Raw genomic sequence first — 19,871 nt, forward strand, 5'->3', positions numbered from 1 at the left:
ATCTGTCATTTGGACAAAGAGAAACGCCCATCATGTAAAAAGCTTTTATTTTACAAAATAAGATGAAAGCCGGAGTTTTTTTCTCCACCACTGAAGACGACAAACACAAAATAGAAAAAAAACAAAAACGAACATCTAATCAAGTCTCTGCAGGATGCAGGTAATGTGACGAGGCAGAGGACGGTCCACTACTTCTTGGCATACGTGACCTTCATGGCGCAGGTGGCAGTGATTCTGAAGCCCTGCAGGGCGTCTTTGGCCACGCCCGCCTGCGTGTCGCTCTCAAACTCCACAAAGGCAATATCGTGTTTCCCCGGGACGAGCCGCACCTCCTTGAAGCCAGGAAACCTGCACAAAATGAGAAAAGATCAGCAGTTTGTGGGGGCACCGTGATGCTGAGCAGAGGTTCTGGACTCACTGGTTGAACAGCATGGAGAGCATCATCTCATTGGTCTCCTCAGGAAGGTTGCTGAGGAACAGGATGTAGTTTGGTGGGTTGTCTGGCACCTGAGGACACACAAATCCTGATCAGAGGCCCGGTCCACTTACTGCATGATACCAACACATCTGAGATTCACAACGGGACCATTAACAGGTCAGCAGGTCCAGTTCTGCAGACTGACCTCTAAACTCATTCCATTAAAAATAACAACAAATGAACCATCGCTACATGTGATGGACTGTGGGAGGTTTATGTGAGTCTTACCTGTACCACAGGGGCGAGCACCGGCACCACAGATCCCTGCAACAACAACAAGTTGTTAGTAAGGTGCACATGCACACATGGGTCAACATCTGATCCAGATCATCTTTGCGCTGAAAGACTCCGACTTTGATCCACTCTGTGGCACCGTTCAAGACTCAACCTTTAAGCGGAACCTCTGAGAACCAGAACTGTGGTCTCAAAATCACCTGTTGTGTCTGCTTCCCTCACTAAACCAAACCTAAATGTGGTGTAAAAAACCACGGCAGCAGATGTTGGTCAACTCAGAACCGAGTTCTGGACCGAAGGATGTTTAGTCAAGACGTTCAAACGGCAGTAGCGACGGAGCACAAGCAGAGGCAGGAGGTGCAAAGAGCCGACTTGGTTAATAAGACGACACTGTGCTGGTGTCCTGATGCAGAACAACTCCACGCAATCAGAACCGGTAAGAATGTGGCAGCCGCCCAACGTGAAACCAGAACCTCTATCTCAGGTTCCTTATAAGCCTTGTAACATGACACTTAAAAGACAGACATTCATCACAGTGCTTCCTCGCTGCACATAGCTCAGCGTGGTTAATACCAACGGTGGCCTCCATGCCAGCAGAACAATGAGCTTTTACAACACAAGGCTCGTTTCAGCTTTTAAGCAACGAAACGCAGTGAACACGAGAGGTTCTACAACAGACGAGACGCTTCACTCCGACACACACAGATGCTGTCAGCTTCAAACGCATCTGTGGAGTCTGATGATGTTTGTGCTTCAGTCATGGACCGAACCAACCACAGCAGCTACGCCGGTCTTAGCTCCTAGTTCATAAAGGTTGGATGGATAAATAAACCTGTTTGGCATCTCCTTCTTGACATAACACTTGGTGTTTTTATTAATTTTAAACCTGATCCTCCCTGAGCCTGTGGGTTTGCTCACACTTTAACAGCTCAGTCAGACAAAGAGCAGCAGCACCACAGCTTACTTCAAACAGCTGAGTAAACTATATAACTTAGAGTAACTAACATAACCAGGCATTCATAAAAGCACATCTGACCAAGTCATCACTTCAAGGAAGCAACTGCAAATACTGAGTCTTGTTGCGACGCCTAGCCCGTGCCCGATTCTTAATGCCGTCAGCCATCAGAACACAGAGGGACAGCTCAGCTCGGTCAGTGATGCTTCCAAGGAGGAAGAGAAGGAAACGCACTCAGTTGATGAATGTACAAATCATCAAATGACGACATTTTGGCTTTGTACGTCCCAGATGTAACCATCAATATTTGTGTCAAAGGCCACATTGCACCCTCAAATGCATTAACGCCACTGTATGAACATTTCTAGCGTTGACCTCAAGCGCCTGTAAACCTGTTCATGTTCTTCCCAGTAGCTGTGAATGCAAGCGTAACTCACCACTGCCGGTTTCTTGGCAAGGTTAGCCGCTGGCTCCTGAGGCTTCTTCTTCTTCTCTTTCCTCTTCTCTTTGTCTCCATGGCTGCCCTTCATCTTGGTGATGACCTCAGAATCTGTCTTTGCATACTGTATCCTCTGGGAAACAAAACAAGTGAATGTACACAAAGTCAAACAGCAGATGTAGGTTTGAACGCACCCTTAGTAAACGTAGCATCAGAGAAGCTGATGAAGGTTGTTATTTTGATTCTACCATTGGCTTGTTGTAGAAGGGAAAGCCCTGCAGTTGCCTGAGTGCATTGGTGGCAGCAGCAAGCTCTTTGAAGACGACGAAGGCCTGTCCCCTCATCCTCATGGTCTTCATGGCCACGATGTCAATGATCTGCCCGAACTGAGACAAGAGTGCGTAGAGCGAGCGCTTCAGCTCTGAAACAACAAGTGGGTCGGTGGGGTTTCGTTTGAATAAGAAAAAGAAATCCTTTAATTGTCCCGCAGTGAGGAACCTGCGCTCACAACAGCAAATACAGAGTTGAAGATACCGCGTCAGAAGTTAAGTAATACAGAATTGGTGGATTCAAACACGTACCTTCTTTCTTGACTTTATCATTTATATTGTTGATGTAAATTGTGTGGTTTGGTCGAATATCCATGGTGGAGCCTGAAGAAACAACGAATCAAGCTCAGATCGAACAGGTTGCTGCACTGCACTGCAGTACATTTACTGTTTGTTCTTAGGGGCGTAAATTATTGACAGGACGCACGTCTGGTCATAAATGTGATGACCATCAACAACGTCAGTTTTTTATTCTAAGGCTCGTAAAAATGTTCTCACTTTAGGGTTTTTTGGGTTTTGATTGAACGGAGCTCCATACGTTCAACATTCAGCTTTAACAAACATCCTAGCACCGTAACATCACATCAAGCTGCCGGTTGAACCCACAACCCTCATTAAGCGACTTTAAGTCTGATGCTCGTTGGTTTGTATCAATCATTACTTGATTTATATTGTGTATAGCTAACGTTAGCTTCGTAGGCTCAACGTCCGTTCGTCCCGCCAGCTGAGGCTCGGGCGACACTTCAGTGGCGCTGCCTTCGTTCAAACCGGCACATTACACATCGAACTAACGCCGGTTCGACGGTTCGCTCAACTTACCGTTAAATGCGCCAGTAAAAAAGTAAATGAACACAAACTCACGCTGTCTCCACTCACACTGCTCACCTACACCCGGAAACAAACAGTGTGGCGCCGGGAGCGCGGGCTGCTGTTATACCGCGGAGCGCCCCCGCAGGTGGGGAGGAGAACTACACCCTGCTCTGTTCGACAGTTGGAATAAGAATACCCACAGTGGGGAATTTGCAGATTACAACAGATGGGTATTAGGAATGAACAAAGAAGAAAAAGGGAAACACCTTATCTTGCTCATTGCACATTTTATTTCTGTGGTTCGGCTCTAAGAAAAGATCGTGGCTAAACAATTATCTGAAAACATGAGTTGGAACAACCTGTAGGAAGATTTTCAGTCAGGATTTAGAAAACATCATGGCACAGAAACATCTCTGGTTAGAGTCACTAATGATCTTCTCTTAGCTTCAGACAATGGTCTGGTCTCTGTTCTTGTTCTGTTAGATCTTAGTGCTGCATTTGATACAATTGATCATAACATTCTATTACAGACACTAGAACATAACATCGGAATTAAAGGAACAGCATTGGGATGGTTTAAATCCTATTTGTTGATCAGATTCCAGTTTGTTCATGTGAATGAAAAATTCTCCACATGCACAAGGATTAGCTATGGAGTACCACAGGGTTCTGTGCTTGGTCCAATTCTGTTCAGCCTATACATGTCTCCTCTAGGTGAGATTATTAGGAAGCATTCTATAAATTTTCATTCTTATGCAGATGATACTCAGCTATATATGTCTTTAGAACCAAATGAGACAGATCAATTAGTCAAAATTCAAAGTTGTTTAAAAGACATCAAATCCTGGATGTCCCAAAACTTCCTTCAACTAAATTCAGATAAAACCCAAATTCTTGTTGTTGGGCCTAAAACTCACAGAGAGACACTATTGAGTCAGATAGCCACCCTGGATGGCATAACATTAACTTCAGATTCTACTGTGAAGAACCTTGGTGTCATCTTTGACCAGGATCTCTCTTTTACATCATACATTAAACAAATCTCCAGAACCGCCTACTTTCATGTTAGAAATATAGATAAAATCAGAAGCATCCTCTCTCAGAGCGATGCAGAGAAACTGATCCATGCATTTGTTACCTCCAGACTGGACTACTGTAACTGCTTACTCATAGGATGTCCTAACAGCTCCTTAAAAAGCCTACAGCTTATTCAAAATGCTGCAGCCAGAGTCCTGACAGGACTTAGAAAGAGAGATCACATTTCTCCTACATTAGCTTCTCTGCACTGGCTGCCTGTAAAATGTAGGAAAGAATTTAAAATTCTCCTACTCACCTACAAAGTACTCAATGATAAAGCTCCTTCCTATCTTAAAGACCTCATAGTTCCTTATGCTCCCAGCAGAACACTTCGTTCTCAGAGTGCTGGGCTACTTGTGGTTCCTAGAGTGTTTAAATGTAGAACAGGAGGCAGAGCTTTTAGCTACCAGGCTCCTCTTCGAGTTCTCTGTTCAGGTTCGGGAAGCTGACACGCTCTCCACCTTTAGATCAGGCTTAAAAACTTCCTTTTGGATAAAGCTTATAGTTAGAGATGGTTCAGGTCACTGGCAATGATTGTTAGTCACAGGAACCATCTTAGTTAAGATGCATACACTGAGCTCCTCTGCTTCCTTCTATCTTGTCTATTCAATGACCTCCCATCATTGTTCTATGTTCAACTAACCTTGTCTCTTTCTCTCCAGTAGTTGTGCTTCTCCCCCGCTCTCGCTCTCTCTCCCCAACTCTGTCCTCACTTACAGGTATTATCAGACTCAGAGCTATGTGTCTGTGATGGGCAGCTGAGGATCCAACCATCCTGCCTGTGTCCAGTCCAGTCCCTGGTCCAACCGTCCTGCCTGTGTCCAGTCTCTGGTCCAACCATCCTGCCTGTGTCCAGTCTCTGGTCCAACCATCCTGTGTCCAGTCTCTGGTCCAACCATCCTGCCTGTGTCCAGTCCCTGGTCCAACCGTCCTGCCTGTGTCCAGTCCAGTCTCTGGTCCAACCGTCCTGTATCCAGTCCCTGGTCCAACCATCCTGCCTGTGTCCAGTCTCTGGTCCAACCATCCTGCCTGTGTCCAGTCCCTGGTCCAACCATCCTGTGTCCAGTCCCTGGTCCAACCATCCTGTGTCCAGTCCCTGGTCCAACCATCCTGCCTGTGTCCAGTCCAGTCTCTGGTCCAACCGTCCTGCCTGTGCTCTGTTGTTGCTTGTTGTTGTTGTTGTTGTTTTTTCTCTCTCTCTCCCCTCACCCCAACCAGTCGAGGCAGTTCGCTCACATCCACCCTGGTTCTGGAATTGAACTTGTCGCTAGCAGGACTAGTTGCGCACATCAGATTACTATGAGTCCAGCAGGACCTAAAGCTCTCATCACGCCGATAAAGTGGCCGGATGCTCACTCAGCTGTGGACCAGTGTGGCCCTGTAATAATCTTGTTTGCGGATGGATGAATGGATTTTATTTCTGCTGCTACACAACTGATTGAAAGTAAACATTTATCGACCATGTACTGTTTAGTATACAGCTTTTACTCCACTACACAGCACGTTAGAGGAGTTGGACGTGTTTTCCTTCCGCTAATTTTCTGTGAAAATGAGGTATTGTGTTACTGACGTTGTCGTAGCTCAGCATCATGTATCTTTGAGAAGTTTTTTTCCTCTCTTTCAGTACTTGTATTTGTTAATGAATCCTGTGTTCGTCTTGATTAAACGCACTTTCGCGTCTGACTAAACTTTGGAATAAACTGGGTAGTAAAGTCCTGCTTCTACTACCGAACATCCTTTTCAGTCTCAGTCCACCAGCGGACGTCAGTGAAAACACCCGCGCGGCGACACCTTTGGTTTGCTGCGTGTTTCCGTACAGGTGATGTTTTATAGCTGTTGCCAAGCTGACGGCCAGTAAACGGTGACAGCAGTGGACCGGTCCGCACCGGGACGCCCTCGCAGCGTCACCGGTCAGTGTTAGCATCTGCCCGGACTCCTGCACCGCCCCTGCCCGCCTGCCTCTTTGATTTGTCCGTGTCTCTTCGCTGTCGCTCGTTTTGTCTTTGGGACTTTTGCCCTGTTGCCAGCTGCTAGCCGCTGCTAGCCGCTGCTAGCCGCTGCTAGCCGCTGCTAGCCGCTGCTAGCCGCTGCTAGCCGCTGCTAGCCGCTGCTAGCCGCTGCTAGCCGCTGCTAGCCGCTGCTAGCCGCTGCTAGCCGCTGCTAGCCGCTGCTAGCCGCTGCTAGCCGCTGCTAGCAGCTGCTAGCCGCTGCTAGCCGCTGCTAGCTAGCTTCGTCTCCGTCATAAAGCGGTCCCGGCGAGCGGACGGACAGACGGACGGCGGTGGGATGCGCCATGGCTTCGGTTCGGGTGGCGGTCCGTGTCCGGCCCATGAACAGGCGGTGAGTGAGCACTTAGTACTGTGTTGGTCCTGCATGTGGGTCTTTATTGGACCAATAATTCTCAGCGGCCTAGCGGAGGTTCGGATCAAAGCGGCACAAAGCCACACGTCGGCTTCCGTTTCTCACGGACTGATGACGGCTTAAAGCCTCCACCGAGCAGATCGGAGTCCTTACGTTAAAAGAGTAGAATCGTTTGGTTGAGATTTGAGTGAAACACTAAATGAAGACCAGCCAGTTTTGGGTACAACTGAACGAACATTTGCTGCTGGTAAAGTTCAGTCCGTTCGCTGGTGCGTTAAAGAAGGCTGACGAGCAGACCTGGAGTCTGCGAAGACGCTGCAGCGACCGGGACCTCGCCTGGTTCTGCTATAAGCTCGGCTCCATGACGAAACACTAGGAGTTTCAGCTGGGCCCAGAACTAGCTTCACGGGACAACTTGTATTATGCTCGTGTCTGAAAGCACTGGCAGCATGAGTCCGAGCTGTGAGCAGAGGTTTGCACAGGGAGGGAGCAGCAGCTGGGCGGAAGCTGGACTCAGCTGGTGGCTTTGGGCTGAATCTGCAGAGAGGCTGAGTCCGTGGAACGGGATTGTTCTCTGCATCTCCAGATGAACGTTGTTGGTCTCTTACAGGGAGAAGGATTTAACTGCAAAATGCATCGTGAAGATGGAAGGAAACGACACCTGCATCAGCAACCTGCGGGTGAGGGTCTCTGCAGCGCTGCCCGTTCTCGCCGCGGCTCTGGCTAAGTGCTGTGCTCCGCTCCCTGTAGCTGCCAGAGGGCGTTTCCGGGGAGACGACGAGGGAGCGAACCAAGACCTTTACCTACGACTTCTCCTACGACTCGTCGGACAGCAAAGGCTCCACATTTGTGTCGCAGGAAAAGGTAACGGGTGCCCAGAAGCGTGTCTGTGGAACGAACACCTTATTGGCTTAATCCTCACGTTCAAGGCATTTTCCTTGAATGTCATTTGTGCAGGTCTTTAAAGATTTGGGCTCCGACGTCCTGAAAGCTGCGTTTGAGGGCTACAACGCCTGCGTCTTTGCTTATGGTCAGACCGGCTCGGGGAAGTCCTACACCATGATGGGCGCCCCGGTGAGACCCACCTCGCTCTGATTCAGTCTAGTCCTTATCTGGGACAAGCGCTGGGTTTTAGTGTCATAACCCTCAGTGACTGATCACACGTCAGTGCGAAGATTTGCTTGGTGCATTTTTCATGAAGACAGGACTCAAATGTGCGAAACTGGATTTGATAATTGAATCAATAGGGATTCATAGACCTTGTGCTCTTTTATGAAACATTACAGTATGTCCACAGTATTTGTCAGTGAACCTGCAGGACTATGTATGTATGTTATTGAAATTAAAAAAGGAGGAAGTGAAGATCAACGCCTGAAACGGGTCTGATCCTCCCTCTGTTGTCTGTGCGGCTCCCACTGAAGCCTGTTTGTTCTGCGGTTTCAGGGCGACGCAGGTCTGATCCCGAGGATCTGTGAAGGCTTGTTCAGTCGTATCTCTGAGGCCACTCGATGGGATGAAGCGTCATTTCGTACTGAAGTCAGGTGAGTCTGTGCTTGGCTTTATTGCAGGCAAACATGGTTTGTGAGGGAGGATGCTCCACAGAATGCTTGAAGTAGCTCAGACCAAGACGCAACTTCCCACCTGTTCCACTGCTGGGACTCACTGAAAGCTGTAAATACTGAGCAGTAAAGTTGCAGCTACCTGGAGATCTACAACGAGAGGGTGAGAGACTTGCTGAGGAGGAAATCCACGCAGACCTACAACCTGAGAGTCCGAGAGCACCCAAAGGAAGGGCCGTATGTGGAAGGTGAGACGTGCTCCTCTCCTCCTCTGGCTACACCATGCTTGGGTTGACCAATCCGATGTAACCTGCCTCCTGATCTCAGATCTGTCCAAACACCTGGTGCAGAACTACAGTGACATCGAGGAGCTGATGGAGGCCGGCAACATCAACCGCACCACCGCCAGCACCGGCATGAACGACGTCAGCAGCCGCTCACACGCCATCTTCACCGTCAACTTCACGCAGGTGAGGGGCGGTGACGTGTTTATCCGCTCAACACGGTCCAGCTCAACGGCCTGGACCTCAACCGCTGTCAATACTTTGAATCTCTCAGGCCAAGTTCGATGCAGAGATGCCCAGCGAGACGGTCAGTAAGATCCACCTAGTGGATCTGGCCGGCAGCGAGCGGGCCGACGCCACCGGCGCCACCGGAGTCCGACTGAAGGAAGGAGGAAACATCAACAAGTCGCTGGTGACTCTGGGCAACGTCATCTCTTCTTTAGGTCAGACTCAGACACATTCATACGTACCATAATGAGCTTGTGATCTGTGTTTGTCTCATTTTTACCTGAAAGCATGCATTTAGAGAGGGGGCGGACGAGCAGCTGGTTTGCTCATTCACGTGTTGTTTCCTGTTCTCCTTTCCAGCCGACATGACGCAGGACGGCGTCAACACCAACATGAAGAAGAAGTCTGTGTTTGTGCCCTACAGAGACTCTGTGCTCACCTGGCTGCTGAAGGACAGTCTGGGGGGAAACTCCAAGACCATCATGATCGCCAGTGAGACACCAAAGCAAACGTCATTATTATTACCCGACTGTAGCAATAGGTTGTTAAATGGTTGCCATTCTGTGGAACCACTTCCCCTCGCAGCCATTTCCCCCGCTGATGTGAACTACGGTGAGACCCTGAGCACGCTGCGATACGCAAACCGGGCCAAGAACATCATCAACAAGCCCACCATCAACGAGGACGCCAACGTCAGGCTGATCCGGGAACTGCGGGCTGAAATCGCCAGACTCAAAGCTCTGCTGGTTCAGGGCAACCAGGTAAAAACAACACAAGCAGAATCACCTGACCTGACCTGGTCCGACCCTGGCGGGTCCAGACGGGAGGCCCTTGAACTGCAGGCTTCCTCAGCGTGTCTGTTTGTTGCTTAGATTGCTCTCCTGGACTCGCCCACTGCTCTGAGCATGGAGGAGAAGCTGCACCAGAACGAAGCCAGAGTGAGTCTGTGGGACGGGTCACTGGTTCCATGTTGTGAGTGTAAGCTGGGCACGTGGTTACTGTGGTGCAGCTTCTGGTGCTGATGGACTTTTCTTGGCAGGTCCTTGAACTGACTAAGGAATGGACCAACAAATGGAACGAGACGCAGAACATCCTGAAGGTGACGGCCTCTTTCTTCCATATGAGAAGACATTTGTGCTTATGTTGTGTTTTCTACCATTTCTTCTGTTTTGACACTGCTGTGGTTTCTTTTTTCACTTGTGTTTGTGTGTGTCTGCAGGAGGAGACTCTGGCTCTGAGAAAAGAGGGCATCGGTGTGGTGCTGGACTCAGAGCTGCCTCATCTGATCGGCATCGACGATGACCTCCTCAGCACCGGCATCATTCTCTATCACCTGAAGGTCAGTGGCTCTGCTGATCCCACAGAATAATGCTGAGAACCGCCAGACATTTCCCTGTGAACTGGTTGTTGTTTTCTGACACCTCAGGAGGGACAGACGTTTGTGGGAAGAGAAGATGCCTCCACTGAGCAAGACATTAGTGAGAGAATATCTCTAATCACTGTCCTTGTCCCTTGTCTTGTTTTCAAACCCTTGTGTGAATGTTTCTCTCTGGCTCTTCCTCACAGTCCTGCACGGTCTGGACCTGGAGAGTGAGCACTGTATGTTTGAGAACCAGAACGGTACCGTGACTCTGGTGCCGCTCGGTGTGGCTCAGTGTTCTGTTAACGGGCTTCAGGTGTGTGAGCCGCTGCAGCTCAACCAAGGTGAGGACCACAAACCCTAATGCCGAGGCTGATTTCAGGCCAGCGCAGGAGCAATCGGTGTGTTTTTCTTTGATGGTTCTGTCCAGGTGCCGTTATTCTGCTCGGTAGAACAAACATGTTCCGCTTCAACCATCCCAAGGAAGCTGCCAAGCTGAGGGAGAAGCGTAAGGTGAGGCCGTAGCGCCACTCAGCTCCCGCTGTAGAAGCTCTGTCTCTGCTGAAGGTCCTGGTGGGTTTGTTTCCTAGAGCGGCCTCCTGTCCACGTTCAGCCTGTCCATGAGCGACCTGTCCAAGTCCTGTGACAACCTGTCTGCTGTGATGCTCTATAACCCCGGGTGAGTGGCTCTCAAACGGTTTCCACTTCTAGATGCAGATTCACAAACCGTTGGTTGGTCAGAGAAGCAGTTCCTGTAAACAGTCAAGGTCCAGCTCCTACTCTAAACTCAGCTGATTGGTTTGGACCCTGCTTCACTTGGTTGACCCTGGTCTATTTAAATGTTAAAGGTTGTGTCCTTCCTGACTCTGATGTTTAAAGATCTTAAAGAGCGTGTGTGGCGGTGATGATTAACTGTTGCCACCCTGTCCTGTTGACAGTCTCTTCACTGAGAAGGGCCCCGTCTTCCTCAGGTAGACTCCGCTGTGCTCGTGTCTGTGCTGTGTTGGACACTAACTGGTTCAGTCTGTCAGTGTTTCTGCACGTCACCCTGCTGCTTCTGTCTCCACACCTGACGTCTGACAGTAGGACGTGTGTTGTGGCTTCATTCTCACACCACCCTGCGTTTCATCTGCTGACCCTCGTTTGTGTGTCCGTTGTGCTCTGGTGGGAGTGGACACTTAATGGGCTGCTTTGCTTTCCCAGGTTGGAGTTTGAGAGGCAGCAGCGAGAAGAGCTGGAAAAGTTGGAGATGAAACGGTACAAACCATCTTCACTCGGACTGAAACATGTTTAGAAACCAGGCCGTGCCTGAAAGCTGTGAGAGCGGATCTGGTTCATCAGTGACATCCACAGTGGCGTCCACCCACCCTGTAACTGAACACGGCTCTAATCCCCGCTTTCTACGTCTTGTAGGAGGCTCATCAAGGAGATGGAGGCCAAGCAGCAGAGTGAGAAGGCAGAGCTGGAGCGTCTCCAACAGGAGGTGGAGAGTCAGCGCAAAGAGTCCGAGGAGGTGCAGCAGCGGATCCTGTGTCAGGAGGAGAGCCTCCGCCGCCGCAGCCACGACATCGAGAGCCGCCTGCGAGACTTCCTGGCAGAGAAGGAGCGCTTTGATGAGGAGAGACGCTCAGAGGTCCAGGGGCTGGACCAACAAAGATGGCAGCAGGGGCGCGAAGCAGAAGACAAGGAGGAGGAGCAGCAGCGGCGACAGGAGGCCTCAGAGCAGACCGAGATCTACCGTGAGCTGAAGAGACTGAAGAGGGAGCGGGAGGAGCAGCAGGTTCGTCTAGAGACTGAGCGGCGGCGGCTGGAGGAGCAGGAGCGGGAGCAGCTGAGTGTTGTGGGGAGGCTGGAGGAGCAGCTCAGGGAGAAACATGAGGCAGCCGCCACCCTGCTGGCCCGGGAGGAGCTTCACCGCCTGGAGGAGGAGCGCAGAGCGCTGGCTGAGATCAGAGAAGCCCTCCTCCGAGCCAAAGAGGCTGGGGAGCGGCTGAGCACAGAGGAGGCCTGCGAGGAGGCGAGGGCGTCGCAGGCGAGATACAAGGCCTTCAAGACGACTCAGGTGAAGGAGCTGGGCCAGCTGGAGGAGGAGCTCCGACTGCAGAAGGAGGGCCTGGAGAAGGAGGTGGCCGCCGAGCGTAGTCAACTGCTGCTCCTTGCCCACAGCCTCAGGGAACAGGACGCAGCCGCTGTCTGCCAGGAGGAGCAGCTGCTCCGACAGGCGGAGCACAGGCTGCAGTTTAAGGAGCGGCAGCTGGCCAAGATGGCCGACAGCCTCCTCCCTGCGCTGGCCGAGGAAAAGCAGAGGGCTGCCGAGATGCTGGAGCGCAGCGGAGGAGGCTCCAACGGGAACTGCGACGCTCCTCCAGGACTGGACAACACCCTGTACCAGGTGGAGAGGGAGCTGGAGGACAAAGAGGAGAAGCTAAACCTCCACTGGCTCCATGCTCAGCAGCTCCAGCAGCTCCAGGAGACCTACGAGTTCACCGCCAACGTGGCTCGGCAGGAGGAGAAGGTGAGGAGGAAGGAGAAGGAGATCCTGGAGGCCAAGGACAAGCAGCAGAGGGAGGCCATGGAGCAAGCGGTAGCCCGGCTGGAGAGAAGGCACTCGGCCCTGAGACGCAGCTTCTCCCAGGAGCTCTGCACCGAGGAGCAGACGCACAGGAGCTCGACCCAAAGCAACCGGAAGAACCAGAGGATGGGGGCGGATCTGGACCAGCACAGGTCAGGGCAACACACACAGACAGATGTGGGACACGAGACAGGTGAGTGTGGCTCACTGTTCTCGTTCAGGGTGGAGCGAGAGATCAAAAAGCTCAGACAGAGAATCAGTGAAGGAGAAGAAAACTGGAGTCACTCGGTCGGTACCGAGGACAAGACGAGTTCTCCCGTCAGTCACATCCAGAGTCTGAACACGCCGCTGCCACTGTCGGACGACCGGTACGACTGCGACCGCCTCGCCACATCCTCAGAGTTGGATAGTTAGTGGGTTTGTAGGAACTGATCAGATGTTTGTTTCAGGATCAACGCGTACATTGAGGAGGAAGTCCAGCGACGAATGCGGAATCTGAACCTGCTGAACGGTGGCGGCGGTAGCAGCACAGACCTGACTCTGACCAGGGAGTCACTGAGGGTAAGAGTGGACTCCAGTAGCAGGTCCTCGTTGGCCAAAGACGTGGGCTCTGCTGCTGAAACGCTGTTGAACTCTGTTCTTTAACCTGCAGGAGGACGAGGACATCAGCAACTGTAGCTCTGTTCGATCTACAGACGAGGTACGACCAGGAATCCTCAAACCTTTGATAGAGAATGTTAAGTTTACATTTAATGTGACGATGGTGAGTTGAATACTTAGTTTGTTGTTTTCAGGATGAGGAAACGCTGAAAACCAAAAATCCAAGCAGGTTGAAATATGAGGTAAGACATGATATAATGTCAGGAGAAACGGAAATAATTCTAAGCATCCAGGTGACAGGTTTTCATTAAAAGGTCTCAAATCATCAGACCTGAAAGACGAAGTGGAATCACACCCTCAGATCAAAGGAGCAGAGTGGCCCGATTGATTTGCATGTCCAACCTCCTCACAATGTTGATTGTCCCACTCACCTGGTGATGGAGGAAATGTCCCAGAACCCAGTGGACGTGTTGAGTCACGGCCTCCCCTTGTGCACACAGACAGCCAGCGACTTGTGGTCGCGCTCTGGCTGCAGCGCGTCTGAAGAAGCAGCCGACGGCCTCACAGCGGACGCCGGGAATGGAGCGAGTCCAGACACGAGTCTGCCCACGTCTGTGCTTCCGAGGACGGGGGAAACGAGGACCGTGACCCTGAACCTGCAGAACTTTCTGACAGGAGACAGGAGACAGATGCAGATGCTGGTCACAGAGCGACTTCAGGAAGTCTGCGATCTTTAGCTGGCAAACTGTTGGATGCGTACAGGCACGCGGTCAAAGGTCAAAGGCTGCGGGGCACGGTTCCGAACCTGGGAGCGGCCGACGTGAAGCTGGCTCTCCATCGGTACATGGAGCTGCCACTGGTTCACAGGGTCCGGCTCGGCCCAGAGCCTCAGCCCTGCGGCGCCGCACAGAGCAAGGTCGCTGCTTGGACCTCACGGGCCCGCATCCTCAGGGGCCCGGCCCCCGAGCCGCCCCGAGGAGAGGAGCGGGTCCCGTAGGGTTCTGTTAGCGGCTGGTGGAGCTGCCGCCGCTCCTGTCTCGCTTCAAATCGCTGTGACCCCGGGAGATGCAGCAAAAGGGGGAATCTCTGGCCCACGTGCGCCCCGTCTTCTGGCTGCAAACTGACCCGGAAGCCGCAGGTCTGCTGGTGGCCGTGGCCTCCGCCCGCTCTGACCCAGGAGCGGTGCAAGGCCGTGCTGAGGGCTGCAGCTCCCGCCCACTTCCCTGAAGCCCAGGCTCCAGTGTCGCCTCTCTGGGCTGGACATCCACGGTCCCGACCTGGTCCTGCACGGCGTGTCACCTGCAGGTTCAAGCGGGGCCTTGCAGATCTGCTCTACATCGTCGACGGGAACATGGGCGGTGCCGGCAAAGCGTGCCTGGCTGACGTTCGCCCCCTGCCCTCTCAGCGTCCAGTTCCTCCTCACAGACGCGCGTGCAGCTCTTCTCCAGGAGGACGGCGTCTTCCACCCGGTGGCGCGGGGCTCTGCTCTGGTTCCGGTCCAGTCCCAGTTCCAGGGTGTCTCAGTCCGCAGGCGTTTAGACATCAGGTGCCTGCTTGTGAGGCAGAAGGACCACTGCCTGGTGGTGGACGTCCAGTTCACCTCCCACGAAGCCCCGCAGCTCAGTGGAGCCTCCGCTGACGCCTCCTCCTCCCATTCCTGGGAGTTGACCTTCGGCTGCACCTCAGAAGCTCTGATCTTCATCAATCATTTGTCTTCCGAGTTAAAGCCACAGTTTGAAATATGTTTTAAACATCCATATTTGCAGAAAATTAGTCTTAGCATGTGGTATGTGATGTAAATCTTTACTCTTCACCTTCTGGTGTTTGTGCTTGCGGTGACTTTCTGCTCAGCTCGTGGCGACGAGCAGCGATGGCCTCCAGTCTGTCAAAGTCTGCATTCCTCGCTACGTCCTTCGCGGGCAGGGAAAGGACGAGCACTTTGAGTTTGAAGTGAAGGTGAGGGTCATTTACAGGATTTTAGAGCTTGTGACAATGACACTTATTGGCAGAAATGTTTGTTGACTGAAGAAGCTTCAGCACTGATCAGAGTGTGACAAGCATGGCTCCTTTGTCTGTCACCAGATCACTGTAATGGACGAGACCTGGACCGTGTTCAGGCGTTACAGCCGCTTCAGGGAGATGCACAAGAACCTCAAGCTAAAATACCCCGAGGTGAGAGTCCCACGAGGCTCCATCACCACCTGCTGCTTTAACGTCGTTCTACATGGTTCTACAGCTACACAATTATTTGGAGCTGGGACTCAGTGTGTGTGTGTGTGTGTGTCCGTTCGGTTCCTGTTGCAGCTTGCAGCTCTCGACTTTCCTCCTAAGAAGCTGTTTGGAAACCGTGATGAGCGGATGGTGGCCGAGCGCCGGAACCAGCTGGAGGCAGGTTTCGCTCTTCTGTGTGAGCATACGACAATGGGACAGGAAGTGGATGCTGACTGTGGTTCTGCATTTCCTTCACAGCGGTACCTGAGGAGCCTGTTCCAGGTGATGTTGTCTTCGTCCAGCTCTCCTCTCCGAACCCATGCTGACGGCGGCCTCCATCTGTCCAAAGGCGCCATCTGCGAGTTCTCCTCCTTCTTCAAGAAGGGCGTGTTCGAGCACAGCAGCCACGGCACCGGCTGACCCAGCCGTGGTCCTGAAACGTCCCCTAGAAATTAACCCGGGCTGCGGTCTGGAAGTAGCTCCAGAGGGAAGGTTCTGTTTGAAGAACCCATGAAACTCTAATCTTGTAACGTCACATGATCAGTTTTGCTTCAACGGATGGTGAACAACTAATTCAAGGTTTGATGATTCTGGGCCAGTTTGATGCCGAGGCTCCAGACCTTCACTGTGATGCTGCTGCTCTATTGGTACGTGAAATGTGCCTGAAGCTCCACGTTTCCTTTGCTTAGTTTAGTTGTTTAACCCGATTCTCCAGCTACAGCTAAACTAAACGTTGGGGCTTTGATTGGAGGGACTCTGATCCCGTGCCGTTCAGGTCACTGGTGGCTTTATTGGATTTGCTATTAAACAGCAGCATGTGCATTAAAATGAACCAGCAGCTTCCTGAAGGTTTGTGTTGTAGGATTCCACCATTCCAGATTAAAGCAGCTAAGAAACTGACTCGCAGATGATTCACGTCACATACAATTTTTATTTTAGTCACAGAAGTGAACATGAGTCTTCCACATCACGACTATTGACCATGTTTATAAATATTAATGTACTTTTGTAGATTGTATGAATGTCAGTAAAGAACCAGAAGAGTGTGTGAGTTTGGTTTGTGTCTGGTAAGGAAATACCTTGGTCTTCGCTGTGACACTAACGGACATTAATACAACCTCCAGTCTGGAGGATAAAGTTTCTGTCCACGTCCAGTTCGTGTCTGACCTGCAGGAGCTGTTGTTAGTTCCAATGATCAAAATGAAAAAGGAGAAAGGGACACAGGTTGTGGCCTAAAGCAGGTTTTCTGTGGACTGATGGCGCCAGACGGACTCTGACTTGCTGCGCCTGGTGATCAGCTGCCTCCGTTCAGGATCTGCTCCGCAGGCCTGAAGGGGAACTGGAACAGGGGGACGCCCTGGGTCTTCAGCCTGTCCTGGCAGCTTTGCAGCAGGTCGTTATAGTCCTGGAGGAAAACATGTTGGTTCCATCTGAACGTGCAGCGACGCCTCCGAGCCAACTCATCCAGAACTCACCTGACATTCTCGGGCCAGGTCGTCCTGCAGGGTGCGGACAGCAGCGTCTTTGGACTCCACGATTTCCTACAAGCAGGAAACGCTCAGTTCCCTGAGCTCATGTATCCAAGAGTTTGAAAAGTGAAGCACAAAGACCTGCAGTCTGTCTGCAGAGCTGCCTCCGGCGGCCGGGTCCGGGTTGGAGGCAGAGAGCGCGGCGCACAGCTGGGCTTCCTTCTGCTCCAGAGTCTCTGTCAGCGCCGCCAGCTTCCTCTGCAGCAGCAGCTCCTTCAGGCCGCTCCGCTGCTGCACGTCCAGCACCGCCTCCGTCTGCCGCCGCAGCAGCTCGTCGCGCTCCTGCTCCACCTGCAGCACACAGAGTCAGCACGTGGGGGACCGCCCCGAGGTCCGGCTGTGCCCGGGAGGCTCCTACCTTCTGGAACGCCTGCAGCAGCAGCTCGTGCTCCACCATCAGGCCTCTGAGCTCCTTCGCAGACACCTTCAGTCGAGCTCTGCCCTCCTGTGAAACGCAGCAGCAGCAGGTTGGACGCTTTGTCAAGGATCCGGACCTGAAGCGGGTCCAGACGGGCCGTACAGGGAACGCACCGCTATCTGGGCCTTGGCCTGGTTGTAGTCCTGCAGCTGATTGTGGAGCAGGGGCAGCTTGCGCTCCAGGTCCTGCAGAGACCCGTGCAGACGCTGGTTCTCCCGCTGAGCTGCTTTGAGCTTCCTGTCTGTCTGAGCGTAGTTGTCCTGCTCCTCCGCGAGCTCCCTCTGCCAGACAGCAAACAACCGAGTGGATCCATCAGATCCCAGCGGTGACACGGGGCTCACTGTGACGCTGGTACTGTACCTTGAGTCGCAGCTGCTCCTCCATCAGCTTCCTCTGCGTCTGGCTGTAATACTCCTCGGCTCCCCTCAGCGCGCGGTCCTGCTCCTTCAGCAGCTGCACCACGTGGCTCCTCATCCTGTTCTCCAGCTCGCTCACCTCCTCCTGCTGCTTCTTCCGATCCTCCTCCACCATCACTTTCATCCTTCTGTGATACTTCACCTCCATTTCTGATGAAATGTTAGGAATCTGGTTTACTTACGCACCGTCACATCCCCGCTCTTCTTTTACTCACTACATGCAGAATAACTTCAAGATCTAACGGAGCTGTTGGACACTTTGTGCTCGTTGCTCCTTTATGCACCTCGGATTCTTCTGTCATATTCATTGGTCAGCTCCATCAGCTCCACCTGGTGTTTCTGTTCAGAACCACAATATGTGTCACAATAGACACCAGTGGAAACATATTCCTGCAGGTTTTCTGCTTCCTGTTCAGTGGCTACTTTTATTAGGAACAACAGCTTTTCCATGAATTTAACTTATTACAACTTTAAAATACTGGACTCCACAGCTGTTCCTAACAACGCTGTTAGTGAGCGGATGTTGATACTTTCACACCTGTCCAACTGACGCCATCTCTTCCAAAAATTAATGTCTCACCAGTTTAAGCTCCTTGATGCAGTTCTGGTTCTGGAGCTGCTTCTCCCTCAGGTCCGCCTGCAGACCCTGTGTGTCTTCACGAAGCCTGAGCTCTGACTCTGTGTGCTGGTTCTGGACCAGCGAGGACACAGCTACACTGTCCATTTTCAACTCAGACACAGTGTTGTGCTGCTCAGACAGGACGTGCTTCAGCTTGTGCTTGTACACCTGCGGCCAGAACCAGAACCAATCAATTTAACCAAACCAACTGCTTTAGTACAATTTATTCAATCAGAATGTGCAACTCACACTGATCTCCGCTCGGTGCCGGTCCTCGGCCTCATCTCTCTCCCTCAGCCTGTTCCTCAGCTCGGCCTTGGTCTCCTCCAGGTCTCTCTTGCAGATCTCCCAGAAGGCCATGATCTTGTCCCGCTCCAGCTGGAAGTAGCTCCTCTCCTCCCGCTCTCGGTCCAGTTCCTCTCGGAGCCGAACAATGTGCTCCTCCAGCTGCAGTCACACACATACGGGTCAGTATGAGAACGGCAGAAGCTGAACAGAACAGTGGGTCCAGGCTGGAGGAGCCACAAATCGATGTAGGCAGGACCTCGGTAAGCTGTCACATCTGTTATGTTACAGTTATGAGTGACTAAAATAAGGCAAGGTAAATACCTGACATTAAAATGAGGAGCTAACGGGTTTTAGGTGTAGGTGGGTTCATCTTTCGGTCTTGCAGACCTTTGAGTTGACCTAAACCGGAGGACAATCTAAGCTGCAGCTTTCATAAGGACACAGCTTCTGAACACAGGAGCGTTCATCCAGTCCACAGCTGTTATCGTCTTCACTCATGTTCTGCGAGTGATTCTCCGTGTAGTTTAACGCCCCTGTGCGCCACGTGTTACTATACTACACATATACGACTGCTATTAAAACTGGTTCATTCGGTTCCATCGGTGATAAGCGACATGTGTCCACGTGTTCACGGCGTTTAGACTGAAAAACCTCCTAGAAGTGGTAGAACTCAGGAGCAGCAGCGGATGTGTGTCTGCTTTATTTAGCAGCTGTCCTGCTGTTAGCGGCCCTCACCTGATCCTTGGACATCTCCTCCGTGGACACGCCGTCCACCACTGAAGACGACTTCGCCTTCCCGGACTTCTTGCCTTTAGTCTTCGGTGGCTGGAATGAAACCCGTTTCCATTTACAGGGTTTGGGTTGTTTTAGATGAACAACCAAGTTACAGTGGTAGGCTAACGTTAACTAGCGAAACAAGTTGCAGCCCAAACCAAGCGTTTACTCACCATCGTAGTTGTAGAACAGACTCCCACGTGGTGGAAACAGGCCCCGCAACGGTAAACAAGCCTAAAATCCGTTTCTTGAAGAGCTAATGCTAACCAGGCAGCTAGCTGCACCGAGCAGCTAATTCGCTAGCCAAATTTCAAACAACTGTCGCTGTCA

General features: G+C 51.8%; 3 protein-coding genes across 11 annotated transcripts; 1 reads left to right on the forward strand and 2 right to left on the reverse strand.

Moving 5' to 3' along the window:
• Positions 1-30: 30 nt before the first annotated feature.
• On the reverse strand, positions 31-3,395 carry snrpb2 (small nuclear ribonucleoprotein polypeptide B2). Of its 3 annotated transcripts, none has more exons than XM_029154739.3 (7): positions 3,255-3,395; positions 2,688-2,759; positions 2,355-2,527; positions 2,105-2,239; positions 707-742; positions 419-507; positions 31-348 (listed from the first exon to the last, which is right to left on the reverse strand). In XM_029154739.3, the coding sequence occupies exons 2-7, from the start codon at positions 2,749-2,751 to the stop codon at positions 189-191; spliced, it is 657 nt and encodes a 218-aa protein (XP_029010572.1). In that variant the 5' UTR covers positions 2,752-2,759; positions 3,255-3,395; the 3' UTR covers positions 31-188. The 3 variants fall into 3 exon arrangements, with proteins under 3 accessions (XP_029010572.1, XP_029010581.1, XP_029010590.1); XM_029154748.2 differs by having other exon boundaries at positions 3,297-3,384; XM_029154757.3 differs by having other exon boundaries at positions 3,321-3,380.
• Positions 3,396-6,468: 3,073 nt separating this feature from the next.
• Positions 6,469-16,543, forward strand: kif16ba (kinesin family member 16Ba). Of its 7 annotated transcripts, XM_029153446.3 has the most exons (28): positions 6,473-6,662; positions 7,294-7,363; positions 7,434-7,547; positions 7,641-7,757; positions 8,127-8,224; positions 8,381-8,490; positions 8,570-8,712; positions 8,801-8,969; positions 9,115-9,246; positions 9,340-9,515; positions 9,627-9,692; positions 9,794-9,853; positions 9,974-10,093; positions 10,181-10,232; positions 10,321-10,458; positions 10,545-10,627; positions 10,705-10,793; positions 11,053-11,085; positions 11,318-11,371; positions 11,528-12,838; positions 12,908-13,054; positions 13,136-13,247; positions 13,339-13,386; positions 13,481-13,528; positions 15,138-15,242; positions 15,369-15,458; positions 15,591-15,674; positions 15,756-16,543. In XM_029153446.3, exons 1-28 carry the CDS (start codon positions 6,616-6,618, stop codon positions 15,915-15,917), a joined length of 3,978 nt encoding a protein of 1,325 aa, XP_029009279.1. In that variant the 5' UTR covers positions 6,473-6,615; the 3' UTR covers positions 15,918-16,543. The 7 variants fall into 7 exon arrangements, with proteins under 7 accessions (XP_029009287.1, XP_055359693.1, XP_055359702.1 ...); XM_029153429.3 differs by having other exon boundaries at positions 11,528-13,054; XM_029153437.3 differs by lacking the exon at positions 11,053-11,085 and having other exon boundaries at positions 11,528-13,054.
• Positions 16,409-19,869, reverse strand: LOC114857651 (dynein regulatory complex subunit 4-like). Its single transcript, XM_029154329.3, has 11 exons — positions 19,715-19,869; positions 19,503-19,592; positions 18,729-18,926; positions 18,441-18,647; positions 18,145-18,199; positions 17,805-18,010; positions 17,558-17,725; positions 17,385-17,471; positions 17,108-17,317; positions 16,973-17,038; positions 16,409-16,902 (listed from the first exon to the last, which is right to left on the reverse strand). Exons 1-11 carry the CDS (start codon positions 19,715-19,717, stop codon positions 16,792-16,794), a joined length of 1,401 nt encoding a protein of 466 aa, XP_029010162.1. The 5' UTR covers positions 19,718-19,869; the 3' UTR covers positions 16,409-16,791.
• Positions 19,870-19,871: the final 2 nt, after the last annotated feature.

Source organism: Betta splendens, chromosome 1, assembly GCF_900634795.4.
Source record: "Betta splendens chromosome 1, fBetSpl5.4, whole genome shotgun sequence".
NCBI lineage: Eukaryota > Metazoa > Chordata > Actinopteri > Anabantiformes > Osphronemidae > Betta > Betta splendens.

Bases quoted from the DNA above. Each gene is read 5' to 3' on its own strand.
- snrpb2 (XM_029154739.3), bottom strand. From the start codon at position 2,751: ATGGATATTCGACCAAACCACACAATTTACATCAACAATATAAATGAT. The intron at 2,240-2,354 runs GTAGAATCAAAA...TTTGTTTCCCAG, and splicing joins CCTTCTACAACAAGCCAATG to AGGATACAGTATGCAAAGAC. The intron at 508-706 runs GTAAGACTCACA...GTGTGTCCTCAG, and splicing joins TGCTCGCCCCTGTGGTACAG to GTGCCAGACAACCCACCAAA.
- kif16ba (XM_029153429.3), top strand. From the start codon at position 6,616: ATGGCTTCGGTTCGGGTGGCGGTCCGTGTCCGGCCCATGAACAGGCG. The intron at 7,364-7,433 runs GTGAGGGTCTCT...CGCTCCCTGTAG, and splicing joins CCTGCATCAGCAACCTGCGG to CTGCCAGAGGGCGTTTCCGG. The intron at 10,233-10,320 runs GTGAGAGAATAT...TCTTCCTCACAG, and splicing joins CTCCACTGAGCAAGACATTA to TCCTGCACGGTCTGGACCTG.
- LOC114857651 (XM_029154329.3), bottom strand. The intron at 18,648-18,728 runs GTGAGTTGCACA...TTCTGGCCGCAG, and splicing joins GGCACCGAGCGGAGATCAGT to GTGTACAAGCACAAGCTGAA. The intron at 16,903-16,972 runs GTGAGTTCTGGA...GTTTTCCTCCAG, and splicing joins ACCTGGCCCGAGAATGTCAG to GACTATAACGACCTGCTGCA.